The following is a 21,495-nucleotide window of genomic DNA, read 5'->3' as shown; positions in this document are numbered from 1 at the left end:
TATGCAAACTTGCTCTAGACATTATCAAGATACAACTTCTGACCAATTTTGGTGAAGATTGGATAAAAACTACTTGAATTAGAGAGCGGACAACATGGTGAGGTTTAAAATACACTAAGTGACCACGTGACCTAGTTTTTGACTTGGCATGGCCCATGTTCGAACTTGACCTACACATCATCTAGGTACAACTTTTGACCCAGTGTGGTGAAGATCGGATTTAAACTACTTGAAATAGAGAGTGGACACCATGCTCAATGTTAAAAACGCACAAAGTGACAAAGTGACCTAGTTTTTGAACCGGCAAGGCTCATGTTCGAACTTGGCCTTAAGATCATCTAGATACAACTTCTGACCAAGTTTCGTGAAGATCGGATGAAAACTACTTGAAATATGTGAAAGTGGACAACATGCTGAATGTTTAAAACGCACTAAGTGACCCCGTGACCTAGTTTTTGACCCGACAAGGCTCATGTTTGAACTTGGCCTAGACATCATGTAGATACAACTTCTGACCAAGTTTAGTGAAGATCGGATGAAAACTACTTGAAAAAGAGAGCGGACACTTAATACGGACCATCAGACAGACTGTCAGACCGACAGACAAGCTCACTCCTATATACCCCCCTAAACTTCATTTGTGGGGGTATAATTACTTCAGCAGAAACATCCCAGTGTATCTTGCAAATAGACTTTCAACGCCATCAGCGCTCTCAATTCATATTGAGATGGATGAAATAGAAGCAGAATCTTTCCCCCTTTCTTTGCCTGTTTTTAGAGATTTACAATTTAAAAACCAAAAATGAATTCCCGACAAATAAGTATGCAAAAGTAAACAAATTCCTTTTGTTCTGTTAATTATGCAATGTATGACATCATATGACAATTTCAAGTCAGTTATGCAAATAAAAGTAAATTTTGAAAAGAAAATGGGAACATTTTATAGCTGTATTCTTGTCATGTGTTAAACTTATTCGTTACAGGTTACAATCATGCAAATGTTGGTTTACTTAAAAGGGACTAAATAATAAATAAATGTTCAGAGTTTGGAAAAAGGCAATTAAAATAAAAGTCACATATTTAAAAAAGTATGAATTTATGCATTTCATTCCAACACGCAAAGTAACGCTCCTGATAATAAACAAATATATATACATCTTAATACAATACATCTTTATTTATCAAGTAACATAAATTGAAATCTGAAAAATAAAGCGTATCACTTTTGAAACTCTTTTAATTAACTCTTTCAGTGCGGGAACCGAATTTTGAAGGCCTGTGCAAACAGTTTGAATCCAAATGAGACGCCACAGAACGCAGCGTCTCATCAGGATCCAAACTGTTTGCTATTCTGATAGTATTTTTTTTTTTAAATCGAAGAAAATGCTAATTTTAGAAATTTAGCAGATATCATTTTAGCAGACAACAAATTTCCCAGCATGCAAAGGGTTAATAGTTTAGCAAATGTGTGTATCACCCTCTCTCCCTCAGAAAATGAACATGGCTCTATGCAATCAGCATAAAACCACAACAACCTGCGAGTCATTTGCAGTCTGTTCGGGTTTAAAGGGGCCTTTTCACAGATTTTGGCATGTTTTGAAGTTTGTTATAAAATGCTTTATATTGATAAATGTTACAATTGGGTCTAAAAATCTCCAGTAAAAAAACAAGAATACAAATAAAGAATTTAAAAAAAGTAACCCTCAACGGGGCTCGAACCACTGACCCCCTGGAGCCATGGAACAAAAGTCTACCGCTCTAACCACTAGACCATCCGTTCTCATGATATTCCGAGCGTATTTTTCACCGTTGTATAAAAAAATACGACAACAACAGAATTCTACAAATTTTTTAATCGTTTCGAGTTGCAACCCTTTATAATTTTCAGGTTTTTAAATTGTCAAAAGATGCACAGTCATAATGGATATTTTGAGCATGGTAAATGTTCAGTATTACTGTTTCTATGGCAAGCGGTTCGACGCATAATCCCAAGAAACTAGGTTTCTCATGAGAACCTAGGTTCTCAAAATGAGAACCTAGGTTCTCAGAATGAGAACCTAGGTTCTCGCTTGAAGATTGCAGATGACGTCAAGAACCCAAGTTTTCAAATGAGAACCTAGGTTTTCATGAGAACCTAGGTTCTTATTTGAAAACCTAGGTTCTCATGAGAACCTAGGTTCTCATTTGAAAACCTAGGTTTTCATGAGAACCTAGGTTCTCAGAATGAGAACCTAGGTTCTCATGAGAAACCTAGTTTCTTGGGATTATGCGTCTAACTGCTTGCCATATCCGTGGTTTTCATTTGGGAACCATAGGTTCTCTGAGAACCTAGGTTTTCAGAGAACCTAGGTTCTCTTGAGAACCTAGGTTCTCATTATGAGAACCAAGGTTTTCATAGAACCTAGGTTCTCATGAGAACCTAGGTTCTTTGAAAACCTAGGTTCTCTGAGAACCTAGGTTCTTTGAAAACCTAGGTTTTCTGAAAACCTAGGTTCTCTGAGAACCTAGGTTTTCAGATCTCTAGGTTTTCAGAATTACGCGTCGGACGGCGTAAACTTGCTCGTTTGGAAAACGGGACACATTATTCAGGGCGCAGGATCAATGGGGTTCACATATGATTACACACGGGCTGGACAGAATGAAAACACGCCGTTAAGAACTTTATTTTTGCAGATATCTCAAGTTATTGAAATATGTTTGCAAAGTCTTTAGCGCATAAGTTTTTCTTGCAATGTTGCCGATATCTTACGATTGAGTAATACATTATTACACATAACCAATAGAGATAAAACTTTATACCATAATGATTGCTTCCTACATGTAGGTCACAGACATACTTAAAATAGAAAACTGTACCGTACAGTCGTTTGAGGCCCGAACAAGGGAACTGAATATTTGAAACTCATTCAATGCTGTAACAATGAATTATCTAACGATTGATCTGAATTTTGAGTCTCAAAATAATATTTACAATTAAAGATGTATTTCATAAACAGTTCAATTTTTTATTAACGTCTTCAGACCAATGTCGACCGATTACTTTACTAATTTCATTCCTCAAGAACACCCATGCACGGAAACATGAACAAGAAGCGGTCACCGACGGCTAATGCCTGTTGTCACAAATATTCAACAGATAAGTTTCGTAGAATATTACTGAGCATTGTCTGAACATTTTTCAGAAAATGCTCTTGGGGAGAAACATTCACGGTTTCACGCCTATTTCTATTCATTTTACACATATGCCGCCAGCGTGTACCAAGCAATGGGAGACAACTGGAGGTTAATTATTACAAGCGTTTCGACGCATAATCCCAAGAAACTAGGTTTCTCATGAGAACCTAGGTTCTCATGAGAACCTAGGTTTATGAAATCCCAAGAAACCAGGTTTCTCACGAGAACCTAGGTTCTCATGAGAACCTAGGTTCTCATGAGAACCAAGGTTTATGAAATCCCAAGAAACCAGGTTTCTCATGAGAACCTAGGTTCGCATTTGAAAACCTTGGTTTACGCTTGAGAACCTAGGTTCTCATGAGAAACTAGGTTTTTCATGAGAACCTAGGTTCTCATAGACACATAGAACTTAGGTTCTCACGAGAACCTAGGTTCTCATGAGAACCTAGGTTCTCATTCTGAGAACTTAAGTTCTCGTTTGGTATCCTAGGTTTTCACAAGAACCTAGGTTCTCATTTGAAAACCTAGGTTCTCATGAGAACCAAGGTTCTCATTTGAAAACCTAGGTTCTCATGAGAACCTAGGTTCTCATTCTGAGAACCTAGGTTCTCATTGTGAGAACCTAGGTTCTCATGAGAAACCTAGTTTCTTGGGATTATGCGTCGAACCGCTTGCCATAAACCTAGGTTCTCATGAGGTTTATGAAATCCCAAGAAACCAGGTTTCTCATGAGAACCTAGGTTCTCATGAAAACCTAGGTTCTCATGAGAACCTAGGTTTCTCATGAGAACCTAGGTTCTCATTTGAAAACCTTGGTTTACGCTTGAGAACCTAGGTTCTCATGAGAAACTAGGTTTTTCATGAGAACCTAGGTTCTCATAGACACATAGAACTTAGGTTCTCATGAGAACCTAGGTTCTCATGAGAACCTAGGTTCTCATTCTGAGAACTTTAGTTCTCGTTTGGTATCCTAGGTTTTCAAAAGAACCTAGGTTCTCATTTGAAAACCTAGGTTCTCATGAAAACCTAGGTTCTCATTTGAAAACCTAGGTTCTCATGAGAACCTAGGTTCTCATTCTGAGAACCTAGGTTCTCATGAGAAACCTAGTTTCTTGGGATTATGCGTCGAACCGCTTGCCATATGTTTCCTCACAAATATTATAACTTTAAGGAAAATTTGCGAATATGAAACATTTTTTTTTCATTTTTGTCAATTTACCAAAGCGTGAAAAGCCCCCTTTAATGTTGTTTGCTGCTCATCAGTAATTTATAATTGGAAATCCTTTTAAAGTTAAATCAAGTAAGATTTTCTAAGGGACCTCAAAAAGTCATCATGCGTATATATTTGGTAAAGTAATAACCAACATTGCGTTTAAACAAGAGGGCGAAGATGGCCTTAGTTCGCTCACCTTTTTTTAACAAGGCCTTGTTTATTGCTTAGTTGAAAATTCAGTACTCTAGAACATATTAGATTGGTTCTCTTCTGTTTACTTTTGGAGTGTGAGCATATGATTCATTCTGATTGAGTACAGTCCATTTGCATGGATTTTTCGGCGTAAGCTGAATAAGCCAGCTTTTCACCCTGACTTGACCTTTGTAAGTGTCCAATAATACTCAAATAAAATTTCCCGCGGCTAGGTACGAATGAATACACTTCATTTATTCCATTGGCTGATTTGAGTATAACACCAGAACATTGGAAACATATCCGCGTCTTTGTAACACTGTTTTACTGCATGAAACAATTTTATCTCTAATGAAAAGGCCCAATAGATAGAACAGTTTTACAATCAATTTTCGACATAAATACAGTTTGTGCGTTCACCTTTTATTTTCAGAGAATTACCAGCGCAAAAGCGTTTAACTAAAGGCTATGTTGTCATATTTAGTACTTACTTGCATTGCATTTCAACCCGCGAGGTTTCGGGTCAATACGCGGTCATTTTGTGAAAGTCAGAGTTTATATACAGTTCATCACCGGAGTTCGCAAAAGGGGTTGCGATCATTGTGTCTTACTGACAATAACGTAGTGACTGTAATGCATTGCATTCCAATCCGCAAGGTATCAAGGTCAGTTTGCGGTCAGTTGCAGAAATCTTTATATAAACGCCGTCTCGTAAACTTTGTGCACTTGAAGTCTGTTTTGATCAGAAAGATACTAAATAAAGATATTCGGCGATATTATTGTGGTATGTCAATCATCGATTTTTAATATGGTTTCAAAATTTGCATGATAAGGACCAATTTTGATAAAATTAATTAGAAATATTTATCCATTTAGACCAGTTTATTAAGCATGACCACAATAATTCGCTATACTATAATTATGCAATTAAATAAGATTCGAGTATTGCCGGCTGACCTATATGCACTCGTTTATTTTCATGTTTCTTGTGTTTTTCTATTCTGTTAATATAGATATCTGAGTAATAATATCACATAAAGCAAAATAAGCCACGAAATCTGGCGCAACACCCCGTAATTGATTTGCTTATGATGTAGCTAACAACTGCGCAGAAAAAAGGCATCCGCTACTTTTTATCTCATAGAGATAACTTTTGATCGTTCATAAACATCGACCACAATCAACGCCGTATATCTTTTTAAAAGATATTTCTTGTTTGCAATGCAACCATTTGCAAGTAATGCTAATTCTACATGTGTTTACTAGGTTTTTGTAAGATTTGGACCTCGTGACCAAGATTTTGAACCCACATGACCCAATGTCAAACTTTGCCTTGATATCAATTAAAACAATCTGGTCAAGTATCATCATTATTGGACCAAAACTATGGCCTCTAGTGTGTTTACAAGGATTCTTTAAGATTAGACCCCATGACCAAGATTTTGTCCCCACATTATCAAATGTCAAACTTGACCTAGATATTGTCCAGACAAACATCCTGGTCAAGTTTCATCATTATTGAACCAAAACCATGGCGTATGGAGTGGTTACTAGGTTTTTGTAAGATTTGACCTCGTTACCTATATTTTGACCCTCATAACCAAACATCAAAGTTTGCTTACAAAAATTAATATTATGACCAAGATTCATAAAATCTGAAACATAATTGTGATCTCTAGAGTGTTAACAAGGATTTTGTATAATATAATGAATATTTTGACTATCTCAAGGCAATAATTCTGGCATTTATTAAGCAATTTTGCTCATTATCAAACTTGACAGAGATTTTGTGGCCATATAGCTTCTCAGCAATTTTGATAAAGAATGCTTAAGAAATGTGAATGCTGGAGTGTTTACAAACCAAATGTGGACGGATGGAGAGACGACGGACAAAGACCGATTCTTAAACCGCACCTGAGCAATCAGTTGAGCTAAACAGTGTGTTTTTTTACCAATCTTAGCCATTTTCCATCTTCTTCGAGATATCAATAAAACCAATGTCTTGACTAAGTTTCACGATGATTAGGCAAAAAATGTGACTTCTAAAGACTGTTCACAAGGTTTCTCTTTTGTCATACATGGAAAACTGCCCAGCCCCGCCTGGCGACCATGTTTTTGTACCGATCGGCACCATTTTTGAACTCATCTGAGATATAAACCAATTTTTTCACCAAGTTTCATGATGATTGGGCAAACAATGTGACTTCTAGTGTTCAAAAGCTTTTTTTACTATATAAATATAATGAAAATGCATCATCCCCCCTGTCAGCCATGTTTTTCAACGGAAAGGAACCATTTTCGAACTCAACTCTCATATCTAGGAAACAAATGTTCTAACCAAATTTCATGAAAATTGGGCCAAAAATGTGACTTCTAGAGTGTTCACATGTTTTCACTATATACATTTTGAAAAAATTGCCCCGCCCACTGGCGGCCATGTTTTTTCACCGATCTGGACCATTTTCAAACTCGTCTGAGATACCAATAAAACCAATGTTTTGACTAAGTTTCATGATGATTGGGCAAAAAATGTGACTTCTTGACTGTTCACAAGCCATTTTAAATATATATATAAGGAAAACTGCCCCGTCCCCTTGGCAGCAATGTTTTTCAACGGACCTGAACCATTTTCAAACTTAACTCATGTATCTAGGAAACAAATGTTCTGACCAAATTTCATGAAGATTGTACCAAAAATATGACTTCTAGAGTGTTCACATGTTTTCACTATATACATATAGAGAAAACTGCCCTGCCCTCTGGCGGCCATGTTTTTCACCAATCTGGATCATTTTTGATCTCGTCCGAGAATTCAATAAAACAAATGTATTGACCAAGTTCCATGATGATTGGGCAAAACATGTGACTTCTAGAGTGATAACAAGGTTTCTCTATAGCCAAATAAGGAAAACTGCCCTGCCCACTGGCGGCCATGTTTTTCAACGGACCAGAACCACTTTTGAACTCAACCAACATATCATTAAGACAAACTTTTTGACAAAGTGACATGAAGATTGGGCAGTAAATGTGACTTCTACATTGTTTACAACGTTTTTCTTTTTTTGATCTAGTGACCTAGTTTTTGACCCAGCATGACCCAGTTTAGACCTCAATCGAGGTATTATTGGGACAAATCTTTTGACCAAGTTTCATGAAGATCGGACCAGAAATGTGGCCTCTAGAGTGTTTACAAGGTTTCTCTATAGCCAAATAAGGAAAACTGCCCCGCCCACTGGCGGCAATGTTTTTCAACGGACTGGACCAACTTTTGAACTCATACAACATATCATTAAGACAAACATTTTAACAAAGTTACTTGAAGATTGGGCATGAAATGTGACTGCTATAGTGTTTACAAGGTTTTTCATTTTTTTGACCTAGTGACCTAGTTTTATACCCAATATGACCCAGTTTCGACCTCAATCGAGTTATTATTGAGACAAATCTTCTGGCCAAGTTGCATGAAGATCGGACAAGAAATGTGGCCTCTAGAGTGTTTACAAGGTTTCTCTATTGCCAAATAAGGAAAACTGCCCCGCCAGTGGGCCATGTTTTTCAACGTACCGGAACAACTTTTAAACTAAACCAACATATTATTAAAACAAACATTTTGACAAAGTTATATGAAGATTGGGCATGAAATGTGACTTCTACAGTGTTTACAATGTTTTTCTTTCTTTTGACCTAGTGACCTAGTTTTAAGCCCAGCATGACCCAGTTTCGAAAACGATCAAGGTATCATTTGGACAAATCTTCTGATCAAGTTTCATAAAGATCAGACAAGAAATGTGGCCTCTAGAGTGTTTACATACCAAATGTGGACAACAGATGGACAGACAGACGACAGACAAAGATCAATCGCAAAAGCTCACCTGAGCAATCAGGTGAGCTAAAAAGCATTTTAATTCAAGAGCCTGGGTGGTGTGGTGGTTGACTTTTGCTTCTAGGGTACCTGGGTTCAAACTGCAGGGAAAGCACAGTTTTTTATTAGTTTCCTTGTTAAAATAATTATTTTTAATTTTTACAAATTTTATAGTTTTTATAGCCTTTTGATTTAACCAAAATTTTCACAAACACTAAAATCTGTTAACAAGTCCCCTTAAATCTTGTGGTACTTATAAAATATTAATATTACAAAACTTGATTTGGAAATGAACTTAAGTTTTAATTAATCTTGCTAGCCATAAACTTAAAACTTTGAATGTCTATGCTTCGTTACATTCTGCTGTTGCTGCTGCAGCTGTCACTGCTACTACTACTTCTATTTCCACTATAAATTTACCATTATTGCTGTACCTTATTTGTATCATTTTAATTAGTTCTGTGTCTTTTAACACTGAAAAGTACTTAATTACATAATCAGCTATAAAAATTAAACAAATCTGCAACACAATTTTGAGCAAGAAAAAAACTAGTAGCTTTTACAAACCATATGCATCAGTCCAATTTCACAAACATATTTCTGAACAGACAATTAACCTATGTCACTGCATCTTTAATCAACCATGTTTGCAAATGAAGTCTTTTTCAGGTCACTGTGTGAATTTAAAAGGCTTTAAGTTGCTTTTTTACCAATCAAATAGAGGAGATTGGAGAGGGGGGGGGGGGCTCCTTTAAACATTTTTTTGCTTAAACACATACCTTTGCACTCCACTGATTTTCTTACATACCAAACCCATTGACCTAGTTGATTGTAGCCAGTACTTCTCTGTGTTTGGCTTTTATCAGTTGCTTTTTCTGATAAGTTGTTATGCATTTTCTTTGTCATTGAATAAGTGTGTTCTTCCTGACTTAAATGCACCAAGATGTATTTTTTTTTCAATACAAACATTTCTTTTAATTAAATTGTACTTGTACATTATACATTACATGCAATAGTTCTCATAAAATAACCATTGATAACAAACAATAACTGTAAGAATTACCGTTATTAATTTTTTATTGTGTCTGAAAACATAGATACGAAAAATATTCACAAAATGCAGTTGTCCGAAAACTTAGAGTCGAAAATTGAAGTGTTTGAAAATAGTGTCAATTGTATCAACGACTACCGGTAATAGCATGCCCTTGTAAAATACCATGCCGTATAGTATAAATTACAATTATATATATATATTTGCACTGCATTTTAAATAATTTTAAATGCTTAATTTATTTGACAGAAAGTTACTACAAGGTTGTAATTTGACCAAAGAGTTCAAAGATGAGAATGTGACGTACCGATACTCGCTAGTATGAACCTGTAATTAACACAAAAAAAAGCAAACTATGAATTCTTTGTTTGTTCATTACAGATAGTTGTTTTCTAACACCTTCCATTGCTCGTAAAACTTGCAATAGGGTGCATCACACTTTAAAGCGTTTAGTATTTGTCACAGTTATTTTACTTAGAAGGGGTAGGACCATTGCGGTAGATAATTGAACTGTTAATCGGTACTGCCCCTGGTAAGTGTCATAACGCTTATGCTATCGGGCGAAACTATTGTTTAATACCGGTTTACAAGGTTATTTACCCAATAAGACAATGTAATGGTCTGTTGCCCTCAGGCATGCACCTTCCATGTTTTATGATGTTAATCTGGTTGTAAAACCCAATGATCGAAGTGTCATTAGATATCACAAACAGGACCGAAATTTGGTAAAATAGCGCTGTAAAATATTCTGTCCGAAAACTTAGAGACATAAATAATGGACGAAAAATCGTGTGTCCAAAAATTAAGAGTCATGAAAAATAATTATTTTTGCTAAAAAAGGGGGTGTCCGAAAACATAGAGTAATTACGGTACATATGATTTGTTCTTCAATTGACAAAAAGATTTATTTTGTTTCTCAAATTATGTCCATTTCTTCTTCTTCTTCTTCTTCTTTTTCTTCTTCTTCTTCTTCTTCTTCTTCTTCTTCTTCTTCTTCTTCTTCTTCTTCTTCTTCTTCCCATTCATTGCAGGGCTCCTCTGGAGCATCGACGCAAGTTGACAATTCAATGAGCCTGGGTAGAACCAGTACTTGGTGTCTTTGAGGGAGATCTAAAGAACACTCCAACAGTGGGGATCGAACCCATGACCTCCCGATGGCTAAGCAGACACCATATCCACAACACCACTGCAATCTTTTAAGCCCCAGTTAACAAGTATCTTCAAACAAGAGAGCCATGATGTCCCCTGAGCACCCTCCTCACTACAAGTGGTACAACAATAGTCAAAGATTTAACTTTGTGACCTAGTTTTCAACTTTATGTGACCCTCTTTAAAAAAATTGCCTGAATAGATATAGTACAGACTGATAAACATATAATATCTCCCATCTTCATTACTCTGCCTATGAATACCCATTCTCTGGAGACAATTTGTAGGACACATTCATTTCTCAGTAATTGTAATTAGCAGGCATGCAATACAGAGAAGATAACAGAAGCCATGTAATTAGTTGGATCACTTAAAGATCTTTTATGATGCCTGCCTGGCAGATGGCATGAACGTATGGGAATAAGACCTTCAAATCCAAATGAAATGGTTTTACCACCAGGTTATTACAGGACAATATCCAATCATGAAATGTATCTGCCACTGCTTTGTAGTAAATTCTCAAGTGGCAGTATACCACATAGTGTCTTATTTTAAAATCAGTAGTGAAATATGGAAACAAGAGGGCCATGATGGCCCTGAATTGCTCACCTGATTAACCAAATACAATCCCAACCCAGTATTCATCAAGATAAACATTCTGACCAAATTTCATAAAGATTGGATGAAAACTGTGACCTCTATTGTCTACACAAGGTTTTTCTAATATTTGACCTATTGACCCTAGTTTTTGACCCGAGGTGACCAAAATACAATCCCAACCCAAATTTCATCAAGACAAACATTCTGACCAAATTTCATGAAGATAGGATGAAAACTGTGACCTCTATTGTCTACACAAGGTTTTTCTATTATTTGACCTAGTGACCTAGTTTTTGACCCAAGATGACCCAAATAAAATCCCAACCCAGATTATATCAAGATAAACATTCTGACCAAATTTCATAAAGATTGGACGAAAACTGCGACCTCTATTGTCTATACAAGGTTTTTCTATTATTTCACCTAGTTTTTGACCTAGTGTCCTAGTTTTTGACCCCAGATAACCCAAATACAATCCCAACCCAGATTTCATCAAGATAAACATTCTGGCCAAATTTCATAAAGATATTGTTGACGGACACACGCACGCGCACACACACGCACGCACATACGGACCCGGGACATCACACGGTCACATAAGCTCCCCATGTCACTTCGTGACAGGTGAACTAAAAATGTCACTATTTCACCCTGTAATGACTCTATTACAATTAGCAAAATAATTTTTTAATGTGTCGCGTTCTAAGAAAACTGGGCATAATGCATGTGCGTAAAGTGTCGCCCCAGATAAGCCAGTGCAGTCCACACAGGCTAATCAGGGACGACACTTTCCGCCTAAACTGGTTTTTTGCTAAGAAGAGACTTCATTTACACAAAAAATGTCATAAAAGTGGAAAGTGTCGTCCCTGATTAGCCTGTGGGGATTGCACAGGCTATCTGGGACGACACATTACGCACATGCATTATGCCCAGTTTTCTCAGAACATGACTCATTTAATTATCCATATCTTGAGCCGAATTCTGGGAAAACTGGGCTTACTGCAAGTGTGTAAAATGGCCTTCAAGAACTTCCTGTGAAGTATGCGCAGGCTAATCAGGGATAAAACTTTCCGACTGCACTGATTTTTTGTTCGGGTAGCTGTTTAACCCAGCTTTTCACCTTAGATGTCCTTTACATAATACCAGCTAAGACCAGAATGAATACACTCCATTAATTCCATTTGCTGAACTGAGCATCATACCCCTGGAATATTAGGAACATTACAGCATCTTTGTAGTATGGGATGAAACACTGTTCAATGTAGGGAAATGCAGACTACTCTCTTTTGTTCATAAAAAACATATGAATGAAAATTTGCGATTCTGAAACAATTTTTTTCAATTTTGTCAATTTACCAAAATGTGAAAAGGCCCTTTTAAGCAAAATAATACAATAAATTGTAAGCGTTAAGTGTAAGTCCCTATTTAGCCATGATTCTGAGCAATAATGAAATACAAGTTCATCCATAATTTATTATACCTGCGATTTTTATCCATTTCTTACAATAACTTATTGAATTTTTCAAAGAAAAAATCCCATTAATTTTTAAGAGGAAAACAAAATAATATTTCTGGAAGAAAAGACAAAGTACATGTATAATATTTGTTGACATAGCAACCAGAATACCTTTTGGCAAGGATGGTGTCGTTATTTCTCTTTTATGATTCAATTTTGAAACACAAATATGGTTTTATGCATGCTGTTACAGCTCCACTTCAGTAACAGTTACAATGTCAGTATTTAAGGTCATTTGTTTTTTTCTGATCTTATTGTATTAATGGCATTTAAAACACAAATGTTAGAGGTACTTCAGCAACAGGAAAGCGCACATTTATAAACAAGAGGCCCCAAAGGACCCTGGGTCACTCACCTGAGAGACTTAGATGGAAAAAAACAAAGATTAAAACTCTTCAGCAAATATTTCAAATTATTAGTATGACAAGACTGACTTTAAAAATAATGGGTTCCAAAGTATTCACAATAGGCCCACATAAAAATTTACCCCACCCACCCTGGCAACCATGTTTTTAATACACAAATTTTTTTTAAACATACATATATATATATATATATATATATATATATATATGGAAAATGCTTCTTACAAACATATAGAGACAGGATTTTTTTTCCTTCTTTGTGACCCGCCGAAAATCGGCCCTTTCCCCTCTGATTTTTTGTTCCCCTCAGCTGGTAAATTTTCCCCTAGATTTCATTTTCCCCTCCAAAAAAAAAAAAAAAAAAAAAAAATTATATTTGTTTTTGTAAACCTTTAAATATATAAGTTAACCTGATCCAGTGTAGAAAATAGAAAAATATTGCATAATTAAATTTTCTGTTTCCTTGAATTTGTTTTAAAAACAGTAAAATATGCTTAATTGATTATTTAAGACTGTCCTTATTTTTCCCAAAATCCGGCATTTCGTGTGATTTTTTCCCCCTAAATATGGCGTTTTACGCGATTTTTTTTCCCCTCAAAACAGATCAGGCCCTTTCCCCCAAATCAGATAAAAAACCCTGCGAGAAAAAACTGCCCCATTCCCTGGCCGCAATTTTTTTCCACTGATCACGACCATTTTCAAAATCATCCGACATATCAATAAAACCAATGTTTTGACAAGGTTTCATGATGATTGGCCAAAAAATGTGACTTAGAGTGTTCACAGGCTTTTTCAGTATATAAATATAAAGAAAATCAACCCCCCCCTCCCCCCGGCGTTCATGTTATTAGATGGATCAAAACCATTTTTGAACTCAACCGTCATATCAAGGAAACAAGGGTTGTGCACGTTGTTTTGTGAAAAGAAAAGGTTTGCTGTTTCGGCAGATATATACAATATGCGTTATCAGTAGTTTTGTGAATGTGTGTTTAATTTTTTTTAAATAGACATTTGTTACCCGTTGGGACAAAGCTATTATTTTGGATAAAAGTAATATGAGGACAGTAATTTAATAATGAGCATCAGCAAAAGAAAATGGAAGTACATTTTTCAACAAATTGTTGTTCAAATTTGAGATCATTAGATAAGCATCTCTGCATCTTATAGGGGATGACTGTTTACAATCTGTTTAGCAAGAACACTTTTAGATACTGAAAACAACCGTATTTATTCAAGAGATTGTGTTTCTATAAAATAGTTTTTGCACAATTAAATAAAATATGTTGAATTGTTATCATATATCAAAGTCAGTTATAAACATGGGCTGTTTGTAAAACATGCATGCCCCCCATATGGGCTGTCAGTTGTAGTGACAGCCATTGTGTGAATACGTTTTTTGTCACTGTGACCTTGACCTTATACCTAGTGACCTGAAAATCAATAGGGGTCATCTGCCAGTCATGATCAATGAACCTATGAAGTTTCATGATCCTAGACGTAAGCATTCTTGAGTTATCATCCGGAAACCATTTTAGATATTGCAAAACTTTAACCAAGTTTAAAGTTTTGGACAAACACAATTAATGAATTACTGTGACCCCATATGGGCTGTCAGTTGTAGTGGCAGCCATTGTGTGAATACGTTTTTTGTCACTGTGACCTTGACCTTTGACCTAGTGATCTGAAAATCAAAAGGGGTCATCAACCAGTCATGATCAATGTACCTATGAAGTTTCATGATCCTAGGCGTTATTATTCTTGAGTTATCATCATGAAACCATTTTACTGTTTCGAGTCACTGTGACCTTGACCTTTGACATAGTGACCTGAAAATCAATAGGGGTCATCTGCCAGTCATGATCAATGTACCTATGAAGTTTCATGATCCTAGGCGTAAGCATTCTTGAGTTATCATCGGGAAACCATTTTAGATATTGCAAAACTTTAACCAAGGTTAAAGTTTTGGAAAAACAATTAATGAATCACTGTGACCTTGACCTTTAACCAAGTGACCTGAAAATCAATAGGGGTCATCTGCCAGTCATGATCAATGTACCTATGAAGTTTCATGATTCTAGGCATAAGCATTCTTGAGTTATCATCCGGAAACCATTTTACTGTTTCGAGTCACTGTGACCTTTACCTTTGACCTAGTGACCTGAAAATCAATAGGGGTCATCTGCCAGTCATGATCAATGTACCTATGAAGATTCATGATCATAGGCGTAATCATTCTTGAGTCATCATCCGGAAACCATTGTACTATTTTGAGTCACTGTGACCTTGACCTTTAACCTAGTGACCTGAAAATCAATAGGGATCATCTGTGAGTCATGATCAATGTACCTAGTTTCATGATCCTAGGCCTAAGCGTTCTTGAGTTATCATCCAGAAACCATCTGGTGGACGGACGGACAGACAGACCGACCGACCTTCCGACATGAGCAAGACAATATACCCCCTCTTCTTCGAAGGGGGGCATAAAAAGTAAATGAGTACGAGAATATGTACAGCTACTAGAAATTCAATATTAATCTTCTTTTATAGTACAAAACATCACTTGATCTTTCTTATAGTTATAAATGTGTGCAAATATAGAAGTACACACACACATGACATTTGAAAATGTATCATATCAAAACCACTACCAAACAACAAATCTATAGCATAACTACATTATTCTTGCAAAAACAAATGCAAATCAACTTTTCTTCAAACAGTTGTTTGTGCTTCTTAAAGGATGTGATAAGTTGTTGTTTTTTTTACTACCAAATTGTTCACATTTTTGACAAAGTGTTTTTAAACAAGTGGAACAATTTTAGGACTCACCATGCATTGATATTTCCAATTGAAACAACAATAAAACCTGCTAAAATCACAAATCTTTCATAATCACACACAACTGACTAACTGAACATTGTAGGGGTAAAACATTTCAAGTTGGAATGTCTTATCCATCTTATGAATGGTTTCCATCTGACAGCAACACAAAGGTCTTTGATGAAAGTGCCCAGTAAATTGGGGTCAATTTCCAGGAGTGTTACACAATTACCACCTGGCAACAATGCAGGCACAGGTATAAATCAGTTTTATAGAGAGTAGCCTAGGTAAGTGAATAAAAAGTCAAATAAGATTATGCAACACTTCTTGTTGCTTTATTGGTTTTACCACTATGTTAAATTTCTGCAAAGATATGGATAACAATCATAAGTAATGGTAATAATTAATTTGAGTAATGCAATAATTATAATTAGATATTTAGGTTGTGGTGAATGTTTCTGAATCCATTACCAGTATCATCATAATCATCATCATTATCATCATTATCATCATCATCATCATCATCATCATCATCATCATCATCATCATCATCATCATCATCATCATAATAATAAGCATCAACATCATTGTGCACCAACATCCACATTACAACTAGAGTTTGGTTTTAATATAGTCATATTATGAAAACTGCTGCTACCCTGGTGGCCATGTTTTTCAACAAACCGTAACCATTTTCGAACTCAGCCAAGCTATCAATACAACAAATCTTCGGACCAAGTTCCATGAAGATTGGGCTATAAATCTTACTTCTAGAGTATAAACAAGGTTTCACTATAGCCATATTAGCAAAGCTGCCCCGCCCCCTGGAGGCCATATTTTTCAACAGACTGAAACCATTTTCTAACTCAGCCTAGCTATCATAAAAACAAATGTTCAGACCAAGTTTAATGACGTTTGGACTATAAATGTAACTCCTAGAATGTTAATAAGGTTTAACTATAGCCATGTAAGCAAAACTGCCCTGCCCCCTGGCGTCCATGTTTTTTTACCAATCCGAACCATTTTCAAACTCAACCGTCGTATCCAGGAAACAAAATGTTCTGACCAAATTTCATGAAGATTGGACCAAAAATGTGACTTCTAGAGCGTTCACATGTTTTCACTATATACATTTAGAGAAAACTGCCCTGCCCCCTGGCGGCCATGTTTTTTCACCTATCTGGACCATTTTCGAACATGTCCAAGATATCAATGAAACCAATGTTTTGACCAAGTTTCATGATGATTGGGCAAAACATGTGACTTCTAGAGTGTTCACAAGGTTTCTCTATAGCCATATAAGGAATACTGCCCCGCCCCCTGGCGGCCATGTTTTTCAACGGACCGGAACCATTTTTGAACTCAACCAACATATCATTTCGACAAACATTTTGACAAAGTTACATGAAGATTGGGCATCAAATGTGACTTCTACAGTGTTCACAATGTTTTTCTTTTTTTTTACCTAGTGACCTAGTTTTTGACCCAGCATGACCTAGTTTCGAACTTAGTCGAGGTATCAATGGGACAAATGTTCTGACCAAATTTCATGAAGATCAGACAATAAATGTGGCCTCTAGAGTGTTCACAAGGCAAAATGTTGATGACGGACAATGCACGACGGATGACGCACGACGGACAAAAAGCGATCACAAAAGCGCACCATGAGCACGTTGTGCTTAGGTGAGCTAAAAATATGGTATTTTAGAACTTTCCTTTTTTCGTCATTCATGGTTGACGGTCTCTTTAAAACCTACAAGATGATGCTGCAAACATGGCAGGCAAGAAAATGTCACAGACACAGGTTTATGACAAGAACTGAATATTCCAGACCACAAGGTGTTGCTGGAAAACAATAACCTTTTCTAAAGAGGACAGAGGACTTTTATAGACACAACATTTGCCATTCGTTGCCACAGTTAAGGACATTATTGATAGGGACACTTTGCAAGAAATTTGTAATGTCAGACAATTGAGTTTCAAAAATATTAAGCGCATTTTAACCAATTTATGCCTAGTGGACTCTCCCATCCTTCTAAATTGGATCAATTTATTTCAAAAATAAGGGATGTCTAGTATATTTATTTCTTTATTTAGAATATTTGTTACAGAAATTTCTTTAAGCAAACAGCGCAGACCCTGATGAGACGCCGCATCATGCGACGTCCCATCTGGGTCTACGCTGTTTTCCAAGGCCTTTTTTCTAGACGATAGGCATAAATGGGTTAACTGAACATGAACAAGTTAAGTGCATATTACGGAGATCGGTAATTTCTTACCAATGTGAACAGCCAGGAACATGTTCACCAGTCCAGACAGTTTTATCTTCAGTTATAGACAGGAAGGAAATGACTTCCTCTACAGTATTGTTACTGCGTGCAGATGAGATGTGACTTTATTTGTTAAAAAAAAAACATTCTGCAAAATTTAACATTTCAAAGTACTTGGGGAGCAGCACTTAAAATAAACTTGTATTTTTCAAATAAAACATCAGTACAAGGGGGCCATGATGGACCTTAAGGGCTCACATGAGTTCAAGGTCATCAATTGTTGAGGACATAACTGACCCACATAAATACTTGGCCAAGAGATTTTCAATATAAAAATTCTGATCAATTTTCATAAAGCTTGCGAAAAAGATTTTGCCCCTAGAGTGGATTACAATTTTTTAAGGAAGATTTGACCTGGTGACCTTGTATGTAAATGCATGTGACCCAAATTCTAAATTGGCCTAGATATTGTAAAGAATAACATTCTGACATATATTCATTAAGATTGAAATATAAATGTTGCCTGATAAGTTGAAACAAGGTTTTCCTTAGAATTGACTTGGTGACCTAGTTTTTGAACGCCGTGACCCAGATAGAAACTGTGCTTAATATTGTCAAGGTAAACATACTGACCAAGTTTCACCAGGATTGAGTTATAAATGTGGCTTCTACAGTGGTAACAAGGTTTTTCTAAGATTTGACTACGTGACCTAGTATTTGGATGCACATTACCAAGATTCAAACCTGAATATAGTCTGGATACTTCATGCTCAGGTGAAATAAAAATAACAGCAAAAACTAATCAAGTGCCTTGAAGAATAACCATATGATCTTGTTGAGTTCAATTTTGCATGCCCACTAATCAGAAGTGATTCTGTCCATTTTAAGTCTAATTAAGCCAATCAGTCAAGGAGAAGTTTTCTCTTAATTAACTTTCTCATGCACATGGCGACTTAATTAAATCAATAAGCAAGCCTTCTTACTAAAGATGAAATTCACAGTTCATCAATTTGCCATATATGGGTCTTGCTCTGTGAAAAAAGGTGTTAAATGCATCCAAGTTTACCCGGAACGACACTTTACGCACATGCAAATTTAACCCCCTTTTCACAGAGAAAGGCTCACATATACATTTCAGAGTTGCTTCTAGAATGATATATCAAGCTAAAAGTTAACGATGCACACTGCACGCCACTCGACTCTCAAAAACGGACTAAGGGTGATCACAAATAGTCACCTTGAGCACTTCATTTTAAGGTGAACTTACACCATCTTGACCAAATAAACACAACGTATCCCTTTAATTGTGTTATCCTTTACACCAAAAGCAACACTCACATAATAAGGGCTGTCCCATTTAAATGTTACTGCCTAGTAATCATGCATGGATAGAAAAAGCAAACTGTGAAAACATAATTAAATAGCATCATACAATGTGTCTCTTTTATTTCTGCACTGCTCACAAAATTTTAAAGAAGTTACCTGAAACACCACAAATAGGTTACCAGACCTTGTCACCTTTGCATCTTGGTCTATTCCATCAATAAAACTTCTTCCAGCCTTGGCTATCTTAGGTTGGTCAAGACATGAGATATCCCTGCTCTGAATTCTGGGTTAACCTGGGGTCACAGGCAACAATAATTGCTCATAAATCTGCCCTCAGTTGATATATCAAGGGCTCAGCATGAAACTGTTTTATCTTTGTCACATTTCTATATAAGATACAGTAGTTTTGTGTCCAGCCCTTGATAAGGTCATGCAGCATTTCCAACAGGCAATGGACTAATTTGATGCACTTGTTTCTGTCAAAAACTTTAAATGACCTTAATTATTTTACTTTGTGTTTCTTGGCTCCTACATTATTTTACTTTGTGTTTCTAAGCTCCCTTATTAGTATACTTTGTGTTACTTTGCTCCTATATTATTTTACCAGGGGCGTAGTTAATGGGGAGGCTAGTCGTCGTTATCTCGAAGTCAGCAGGAACAAGAAAAAATATTGAGATAAAACGAGAGTTCGAGATATCCGATTAGGCGTTTTCAAAGAAAAAATTAGACGAAATGCAACTGCTACAACACCACAGGGAGACGGACAGCTCTCTCCTCGCGTAGCTGGAACGGAAGCGGGACAAGTTCGTCGCCCCTGAAATCCAGAATGAAGTACTCCAGCTCATGGCAATACACATCATCCATAAAGTGGCCAGCAACATCAAGACAAACGAGTTCTACACGATAATTGCTGACGAGAAAACAGACAAGTCCAACCGAGAACAAGTGGTATTAGTCTTCAGACACGTGGACGAGGACTTAAATGTACACGAGGACTTTGTTGGGTTTCACCAAGTACATTCCATTGACGCCACTACAATGACGTCGGTCATAGAAGACACTCTTCTAAGAATGAATCTATCCTTGAGCCAGTTCAGAGGGCAGTGTTATGACGGGGCCAGCAACATGACCGGAGCGAAGCGTGGTGTGGCGACCAACATCTTAGCCAAGGAGGAGCAAGCTGTGTTCAAGCATTGCTACGGACATGAGCTCAATCTAGCTGTTGGGGACTGTGTACGTCAGTGCAAGTTCTTGCATGACACCTTGGATACGGTGCATGAAGTCTCCAAACTGATTAAGTATTCACCAAAGAGGGACAGTACCTTACAGACCCTGAAGGTGGAGATGAGCCCCAATACCCCTGGGTCTCGTGTACTGTGCCCCACGAGATGGACAGTGCGTGCAGCAAGCCTGCAAAGTGTCTTAGACAACTACACTGTGTTACAGACCTTGTGGGACACCAGCTATGAGCAGACCAACGACTTGGAGATCCATTCCAGGATAGTAGGCGTGCGGTCTCAGATGGAGAGCTTCAACCTCTTCTTTGGTGTCCACCAGGGTCACATCATCCTGCAACATACAGACAACTTGAGCCGCACCCTACAATAGAAGGACTTGTCCGCATCAGAGGGTCAGGAAGTTGCTTCAATGACGGTGGAAACATTGACCAGCAAGCGCTCAGACCATGCCTTCGACAAGTTTTGGGTTGACGTCAACAGCCAGCTCGATGGCGTCGACAAAAGAGAGCAAGTGGTTCCCAGGCGACGCAAGGTGCCGAAACGCTATGACGTTAGGACTGGGGCCTATGCGTATCCAGCCACAGCACGTGATCGGTACTGCAAGGTCTACTTCGAAGCATTCAATTTGGTGATCGTGTGTATCAAGGACAGATTCGATCAGCCAGGCTGCAAGACATACAGATCCCTCCAAGACCTTCTGGTGTGCTGCACCCGTAGTG

At 37.0% G+C, this 21,495-nt stretch overlaps 2 protein-coding genes across 2 annotated transcripts in view; both read left to right on the top strand.

Annotated features, from left to right (window-relative positions):
- LOC127868077 (uncharacterized) overlaps nt 1–21,495 on the top strand; it is a 361,273-nt gene that overhangs the window by 149,839 nt on the left and 189,939 nt on the right. The gene's annotated exons all lie outside the window — the stretch shown is intronic.
- On the top strand, nt 20,382–21,146 carry LOC127869904 (zinc finger MYM-type protein 1-like). The gene has a single exon (XM_052412562.1). The coding sequence runs from the start codon at nt 20,382–20,384 to the stop codon at nt 21,144–21,146; it is 765 nt and encodes a 254-aa protein (XP_052268522.1).

Source organism: Dreissena polymorpha, chromosome 2 (assembly GCF_020536995.1).
Source record: "Dreissena polymorpha isolate Duluth1 chromosome 2, UMN_Dpol_1.0, whole genome shotgun sequence".
NCBI lineage: Eukaryota > Metazoa > Mollusca > Bivalvia > Myida > Dreissenidae > Dreissena > Dreissena polymorpha.
This window is presented reverse-complemented; position numbering and strand designations above follow the sequence as displayed.

What these genes read in the sequence shown, in the direction of transcription:
- LOC127869904 (XM_052412562.1), top strand. Translation starts at nt 20,382, where the DNA reads ATGGCAATACACATCATCCATAAAGTGGCCAGCAACATCAAGACAAAC.